The sequence below is a fragment of the Achroia grisella genome, unplaced genomic scaffold (assembly GCF_030625045.1).
Source record: "Achroia grisella isolate CSIRO2021 unplaced genomic scaffold, CSIRO_AGI_Agris_v1 utg1179, whole genome shotgun sequence".
NCBI classification, from domain to species: domain Eukaryota; kingdom Metazoa; phylum Arthropoda; class Insecta; order Lepidoptera; family Pyralidae; genus Achroia; species Achroia grisella.
Window position 1 is genome coordinate 319,436 of NW_026712591.1, and position 8,988 is coordinate 328,423.

An 8,988-nucleotide genomic window follows, 5' to 3' on the forward strand; every position below is an offset into this window, starting at 1 on the left:
TTTTCCGATAGCAAAAGCAGCCGAACTTAGTCTTTTGGCTAGTGTGAATATATGTGGACCCCACTGCAATTTATTATCTATTACAATACCAAGAAACGAAGTCTCATCAACAAAGTCCAAAACATGATGATTCATACTAACAGTTGTCGTTACTTGTTTTACATTTGGTAAAGAGAATTTAACACATTTTGTTTTCATTGAATTAAGCGCTAGATTATTTGATGTAAACCAGTTTAGAACATCCTCAAGAGCAATATTTATATTATTAAAATCCTTTGTATTTCTTTTCACTTTGAAAATAAGTGATGTGTCATCAGCAAACAATACTATGTCAAGTATGTTTTGAAACTGGTATGGTATGTCATTTATATAAACAAGAAAAAGAAATGGGCCAAGTATAGAACCCTGGGGTACACCCATTTTTATAAATGACCCCTTGGACTTGCTTCCTTTAATGTCTACCACTTGAATTCTATCGCGCAAATATGATCCAATGAGTTCTGAGGATTTTTCTCTAATCCCATAATGCTCTAGTTTGCGTAATAATATATTATATATTATTTCAAACCAAGTCCAACTTACACTTCTGTATATATAAATGTGACATTCTACCACTAACCCGTAAATATAAATTTATCAGTGCTTAAAATCTTCAAATTCCATATAGAAGAGATGTAATGCATCTCATCAACTAAATCATGAAAATCATACAAGGCAATTTTTGTGATTATAAAAAAGGTAAATTTTAAACAAATCCATTCCTCAAAACATTTTTTATTTGGTACAAAAATAAATTAATAATATTAACATTACCATGTTAATCGCATAACATGATCAGTCTTTCGTTTAGAAGATTTTATAAAACCAAGAAACTGTAGCTCTGCAACAGCACGGGTAAATCTTACACTGAAAAGTAAATAAAACAGTTTTACTACATATACTTTGTCAATTTCTTTTCAAATATATTCAGAAGCATTCTTACAAATACTAAACAAGCAGAACTTTTTCTTCTTAAATATGCTATAACAAATGTAAAGAGTTAAAGAGATTTCTTACTTAATTAAATTAATTATTTTATGCTTAGTAGTGTTTAAATATTTATACCAAAGGAGACTCCAGCATATTTTTATAACCAAGCAGCATCCTTTATAAACTGTGTTCCAGTTTGAATGCTAAAATATGGCAGTGTAATTACCCGATAGGCAGCCATAATGCAATAGGCAACTTTAATAACATCATAACAGTAACATACCTGATGCCACTCATGGCAATAACCTCAATTAATTCCTCGTCACACAAAAATCTTATTTGCCACTCGTGATTAATATAGCTAATTTATATTATTATTAAATAAATCAAACGAACTTAATGGTTGTTGGGACCATCGGCTGTTATACGATGACATAGAAAATCCTATATACATTACAAAATACCGTTGATCTCATGGGATATCATCTATTTACGATCTCTATTACAACTATTATACACTTTAAATCATTGTCTTGTATATCTTTCCTGAGAAATTATTACAACGTTACTGAAGACTAAAAGATTATTGGATAGATTATTTGTGAAGATTATTTTCTGAACTAATTGTAATCTGTGCTTACTGAATGCTTGAATCCTGCTGTCGCTGGTCATCGTCATCCTCAGGTCGCAACACTGCACCGAATGCTTGAAGCCAGTCAAATAAATTGATATGTTTGCCACACTCTCGATGTAACTTGTATGCTAAACAAACGTCCGGTAATGTATCCACTGCACTCTCTGAAGACGTCAGCAGACAGCAAGAACACTAAAATATAATAGAAAAATAAATGTATTGCATTATCGAAAAAAATATATTAGAAATTCCTGTTTATTAAATTATTTATCATATTTTAAAATTAAAATAAGTGAAAATAAATTCAATTCCAAACATTATAAAAGTAAGGACATTAATATTTCATGTACTTGTCAAAGAAAACTAGGAGCACATTAAAAGGTATCTTTAAATGACAGAAAAGAATGAGCACACAAGCAGAAGCAAGAAATATACGGCGCCTCTCAGATAAGCCGAAACGTAAGTAGTATTTCGTAGTAATTCGTGATATTAAAGGGAAGTTAATTCGTGAAAAAATTCGTGAATTAAAGGGAAGAAGGAAGTTTTATATTGGCAACAATAGTACACTCCATAAAAACAATTATAATACAGTAAAGAAATAATTAAAACCAAGCAAAAGCAATATTATCGAGCATACGATGTAATACATTGATAAATAAGGACAGACACAAATACATTTAGTTTAAAACCTGATAGGATAGTGACAAAATTTCAAAGTATTACAAAAAAAATCTAATGTGATTCCTTACAGCAATGCGCTGAAAACATACCTGGAGGTAATGGGTTGGATTGCTGAGAGCAGTGTGTAATGCTCCCCGTGGAGATCCAACTATATGCTTCTTCACGCTCGAAATATCGCTAAAGTAGAATATCTCATGGAATGTTTGCGTATGGGGCGGTTGCAACCCTTTATTAAACATTTCTTCTAAATAACTCACGAATCTTGTACGCACCATTTCGAATTCGGATTGAACTTTATCCACTCTTGTAGCTTTAAGTAATTTCTGAAATATATGTATTATGTAATTCTTGTAAGTGTTAATGATTTCATTTTGCGAATTTTTGTAGCAACGTGATATTCACATTACATAAAAAAGTAATACACTCGTTACATATGAGTAAATCTGAATGTAAACCTATATATAATTTTAAAACTCTTATAAACCCAGTGATTACTCTAAGCTGTCTGAAATCCTGCTAATACAGTGTTTGTATCGAAATTTCAAGAAGGCTATCCATATTACTGTTAACCACATACACAAAATTCAGTAAAGTATAGGAAATATCTTACCTCTTTCAGTTTATATCTGTTACCAGGAGTATTTTCAGAATTGACTTCATTTTCGGTACCGCTAGTAATAACATTCGTTTCCGTACTAGCATTTTCAATTTGTCGTAAAAACATTAAAAGATGTACTCTAATAGTTTTAACAAAGTTTTCTCCAAGGTCACTATTCAGTTGAATGTTACTTAAATTATTTTTGGTTGGTGTGGCCCGAAGAGGTTTCACTGGCGAGACCACTTGTAAAGCAGTATTAATTACTTTTAATATTTGCTTTATATTTTCAACTAACTTCATTTGCGATTGAAAATTTATTAATTGCATACATTCTTTGAACTCTTGTGTATCAGTAACACATTCCACAGCACATTTAGTGTAAATTTCGCGGACCTATAATAATAATAAATAAGATTAACAATAACATTTATTATGACAATAACTCCTAATAGAAGTGACTCCTAGTGCCGTGACATGCACATTGTGAGCCAAATCCGATTCCACAATACACAATTTAACAAATAAAAATTATAATATGTGTACATACTGTAAGTGTTGAAATATCATTGGCCATTGCATCTGGTCTAGTTTGGGCTAAACTATCATATTTAAAAATGCACAGTGGTCTACATTATTACTGTTGAATAAGATTAATAATTACGAGTGTAAATGAAAACAGTTAAATTTTCTCTACATTATGAATTTCCTTCTAAATATTTAGATAGACATTATTTCCTAATATTTTTGCCAATTATTCAATCAAACGTTTTAGAAGTTTGACGTATTTTATTAAAATGCAAATTTTAACTCTTACCGTTTTACCTAACATGTTCTTTGGAAGATCTACGAGAACAGCTGCCAATAATCTAACACAAACATAAAATGTGTACATATAGTCATGTAACTTATTAATCTCACTACAAAGCACTTCTCTAAAGAAGTTGTCATCTTCAAACAAATTGATTTTAGTTTGGCAATCTAATTGTGCTTCCAAAAATGGCCTGAAAGACATCAGTTGCCTGATGCTTTCTAGATCATCTGTACTCAAATTTTTAACTATATCTTCTATATTTTCTCTCCCGTTACAGAGCGCTTTCACATTGTCTCCATAATAATGTTCCATCATACAGTACTGAAACAGAAATACATGTGAAATAATTAGTAAACATACTTAAAACCTAATTTTAATTAATTTAATCTGAAATCTGAACTAATACTATAAAAATGTTATATTCTATTCTGTTATGTCCATAGTTCTGTTTATGACGTCCACCAGGTAACCTGTGTGCCTATTTCAATTGGGTATATAAAATATTAAAAATTCCTGTTCAGTCTCCTGCTAAATTTCTATTAATTTAATATAATTATTAAATTAACAGAAATTTAGCAGCCTGGTACTATTATCTAGCCTCGATATTGAGGCTAGGCACCGTACAACGAAATTATAAAAAAAATTACTACCCTATCTGGAGTATAAACAATATTTTTGCCGTGATACATAATTACATATTCAAATTTGCCTTTACCTTGATACTTTGAACAAGTCCTGTCACCGAAAAATCATAAAAAAGGAATACATCAGTCAACAACTCAAACGCTTTCCCTGATAAATGGAAAGGACTTGTATAAGTCAAAAATATGTCCTCAAGCACCTGAAACAGTTTTTATTGTTTTATATTTTTGTTTAATAATTAAATTAAATATAAGTACAAACTGTCCTTACCTGATTCATATACACAGGCGATGAGTGGGAAGGAAATACTTTAATCAACAATTTGGATGACACGTGATATGGAAATGACTTGTGTAGCGCCGATACTGCAGTTGCCACACCAAACACAAATACTATTGGCAATACAGACACATATGAACTGAAAACAATGAGAATATAAAGATGAGCAAATAAATGTGTTTCAATGTGTGTGCTAGCAAGGTCTCATAGAACAAACCTCCATTTATTTATTTATCTAATAGATATATCTGTTACATCCTGTACATAACCTATGTTTCAGTATTTGTTGTCTATTTACATTTAATAATATTGTATTGACTGATTGTACCAGAATAAAAGCAAGTTTCATTAGATGCAACTAGGTAGAAGTTGGTTTACTGTAATTACATCTGGAAGTTGTAATAACTTTTTTTATAATAAATCATTTTATTACAAAAAAGTCCAATAATTGACTCACCTTATAATCATTACAAAATCTTGTAATACATTGCTATTAAAACTTTCAAAATCAGGTATTACAATAACTAGAGATCTCTTTGATGTTAACTTTTTCTTCTTTGGTGACACATTGACATACTTTGAATTATACCATTTCAATAATACTTTCATTGTACACTGGTTCTTTTTTATTTTCTTTATTTCATTGCTATCATGTGAGTCCTCATTTTCTAAATCAGTCTGTAATACAGTTATAGAAACAATTAATAATTATATATTTGACATATTTTAAATGCCAATGAATAACATGTAATTCAGAGAACTATGCTGTTATACTTTTAATAAATAATAATTAATATTATAAACTACTTATAATTGTAGTTTATGTAATAGAAATAAATATTAAATAAGTATATTAAATGCAAATAGCTCTATATGTACTTAGCATGTCTCTTCCAAAAATAAATAATGGTCAAATAAAAGGACTTCATACCACTGCTTCATATCCATGAATTAACTGCCAAACAGCATTTTCTACCAAATGTTTAACAGTGGGTGCATCTTGTGAATTTACCATCGCTATATGTGATGTCACTTCATCCCTGTAATTTAGTATTTTTAATTATAATTATTTATGCTAATAAACAAACATTATAACTTAGAGTAAGGTAGGTTTAACATGTTCAGATGATGTATATTGTATGTGAGTATAAAAATTTCAAGTAAAAAAAAACATTGTACAGTGGGAAGTGAGTATTCAGGATATATATAGATGTAGCAAATAGCAATAAGTAGAAGTATTTCAACCACAAATAGTTCTGACTATTCAATCAATCCAATAGACACAGTAAGAGAACTCCACCAGGAACATAGATGGAACAAAAACTAATTTACATAAACCTGAGTCATTTCAATATAGTATTTTTAAACTGTTCATGGTTGGCCATACCCCTAAAGACAAGAATCCATCATGATTTTTGTCTTTAGGGGGGACGGGATTATAGTAATATGAACTAGCAATATAACATATTGCTATCAATGTACCATGTCAGATTGACTTCCACTCTGCCCCCTCTGTAAACCATTCTAATTAATTCCTAGTCAATTAATTATGATGAGCTAACTGACCTGACTTCATTCTCTTCCTGTAGTCCCAGTGCCACACAAGCAAAATCTGTTATAACAGGCTGATGCACCATAATATTATAATAATAATCCATTAAAAAAGTTTATAGGTTCAAAAATATCTTACCTGAGTTTATTAATAAGTGCTGTAAACTGAGAGATATGATCCGGTTGGTTAACACCAGTAAGTAGTGTAACACTAGGTATAATATTTTCACATGTCTCAGGATCATTATTGATGGAGAATGAATTAATATAATTTACCATATTGTTAAGCAACATACTGTAAGTCTTACAATGCAGATCCTGGAAATAATAATTTAGTTTCTTACTACATTATTAATATTTTTATAAAACCCTAGCTGTCCCGGCAAACATTATTTTGCCATATAAAAAATAGGAGTTGATGCTGGAAGGGTGAAAATTTGGAGTTGTATGTATTTTTCAATTCTAAATAATAATAAAATGAAAATAAAATATTATGTAGAAAAAATAATATTTATATATAAAAAATATATATTTAGGGGTGGATATTACACTTAGGGGTGTGAAAAATAGATAGTAGCCGATTCTCAGACCTACTGAATATGCATATAAAATTTCATAAAATTTGGTCAAGCCGTTTCAGAAGAGTATGGTAACTAACATTGTGACATGAGAATTTTATATATAAGATATATATATAATCAGACCAACCCGAGATCTCTTACAACACTCATGTACTGCCCAGCAATATCTTCAAGTGGAGGTATCCACTAGAAGGTTAGCTGAGAAAAGAAAATTTAAGAAGTAGGTATAACCATTGCTAATAAACCCATACATTATTTTTAAATTTGTACAATATTACAAGTAGAAATAAGTTTTACTTAATGGTAGACATGGAAGGTTGGGGATTGTTATTGTTAACAGGATTTATGGTTCCCATTACTAGCCATGTACAATGAATTTGGAAATGATCTTTGCTGGAAATCATTGTGGTTCATTCCTGGTTAGTTATCTAACCGAATTCCATGCTACCCTCCTCCACTTGTGCCTTCCCTTCCCATGCATACCATTAGTGCAGGAATGTGACTGTTTTTCCATTCCATTTTGACCTACATTTACATAGATATACATAAAAATAGTACACAAAAATAATTGTGAAACTTAAGGTCCTATCTTCACACAAAGTATGTGCTAATTATTTTTTCATATTTATTGTACTTGTTAAATAATAACTATTATAATGAGAATATTTTGACAAACTTACTGCTAGTTCATTCTCAATATAGTCCCAATTCCTTTTATAGGTTTCATACCAAAGTTCTTTTTTAAAGATTTTCTCAAACAGATTTTGTTTATGTTTCTTTTGTAAACATTTTTTATTAAAACCATTAGAAAATAAAAATACACCCTGAAAAACAAATTATTAAAAAAAAATTAAATAATAATTATTACATAACTTAAATTATTGTTACTGTTAGTTTTGTAATCAGTGTTCAGACTCGTTGGTACAGCATATGAACTTTGTTTGAATATTTCAAAATAGACTGTATCTTCTTACTGTCTTTATGTTGAGTATGCACATTTCTATAATTTATCAATTAATAATGTGTTACATAGTATTTACTTTGGTCTATGATTAATTAATTAGTTATTCTGTGTTAAACTTGTACACCACTGTTACTTTTCTAAACTGAGAATTTCTGAGATTATTTAACTCACCAGGATGTTTTATATTACATATGAACTATATATATTAATGAACTGAGTATGAAGTACCCAATTGTTGTTAGTTGGTTTTCACATTTAAAGTGCTAATAGTTTATCATTTGTAAAGTTTGGTATACCCTAAATAAAAATATATATTACACTCTTATAAAACAGTATACAAGTAGAATATATTCTAGTAATACAATATTTTTACTATACTTTAAATAATTAAGTATATTATATTACAGACCTTAGAAACTGAAACTGTAGACTCCATGATGCTTGTGATAATTTAGTAGTTTATTTTATATTCAAAATATATTAATGATTTAGCTAAATTATGGCATACAAACACTTAATTACATTTTACCATTCAAAATATTCAAAACTACCGAAATATGCCAATTAGGAACTGAAAATTACGAAAACTATTAGCTGCAAAAGTTTTTCTAGATATATTTCATACAAAGATATAATAATTCACATTTATATAATTTTTTTAGTTAAGGACACAAACGAAAGTAAAAAGTTTATTTTAGTACTTATAGCACAGATTACAGAACAAAACCACCGGTGCTGCAAGCAAATTAGAGAGGAGCGCTTGCCATAAACATAGCTTTTGAAACATGCTTATTTTAATAAGCAACTTGGTCTTCTTTATATATACAGGAGGTCTGTTTTTGTGACTGTATACCGACTGCAAATAATGTAATTGTTACATAGTTGACGTTTATTATCTGTTATTTACAATAATTTCATAATCCATGATGATTCCAAACGTTTAAACGTTAAAAGTAAGTAAGTACTGCTTTTGTGCGTAGCATAGAGTAAGTTGTATATTGTATAATGACATGTATTGTTGGTGACAGTCTGATAAGGCGGGAAAACTTTGACATTATTTTCAGTTTGACGCTTCAGACATGATTTTATTGCTACCAATGTACCAAAGTGATAATTTTATTGCTACCAATCTACAAATGTCAAGTTGACCTACACGCGGTTCCCCCTGAAAACCATCGTGATTAATTCTTGGTGAATTTAACCTGATGGGTTAACTGACCTGACCTGATTCTTATCTTATCATCCTTCACTGGTACCCACCCCGCATAAATCGATAGG

General features: G+C 29.8%; 1 protein-coding gene across 2 annotated transcripts; it reads right to left on the reverse strand.

The window, feature by feature from the left end:
• Nucleotides 1-766: 766 nt before the first annotated feature.
• On the reverse strand, nucleotides 767-8,650 carry LOC131853091 (origin recognition complex subunit 3). Of its 2 annotated transcripts, none has more exons than XM_059203908.1 (12): nucleotides 8,120-8,650; nucleotides 7,427-7,570; nucleotides 6,305-6,483; nucleotides 5,546-5,654; nucleotides 5,072-5,292; nucleotides 4,606-4,753; nucleotides 4,409-4,534; nucleotides 3,697-4,014; nucleotides 2,895-3,275; nucleotides 2,374-2,607; nucleotides 1,611-1,795; nucleotides 767-906 (listed from the first exon to the last, which is right to left on the reverse strand). In XM_059203908.1, the coding sequence occupies exons 1-12, from the start codon at nucleotides 8,144-8,146 to the stop codon at nucleotides 810-812; spliced, it is 2,169 nt and encodes a 722-aa protein (XP_059059891.1). In that variant the 5' UTR covers nucleotides 8,147-8,650; the 3' UTR covers nucleotides 767-809. The 2 variants fall into 2 exon arrangements, with proteins under 2 accessions (XP_059059891.1, XP_059059897.1); XM_059203914.1 differs by lacking the exon at nucleotides 8,120-8,650 and adding an exon at nucleotides 6,874-6,944 and having other exon boundaries at nucleotides 7,427-7,519.
• Between the last annotated feature and the right edge of the window lie 338 nt (nucleotides 8,651-8,988).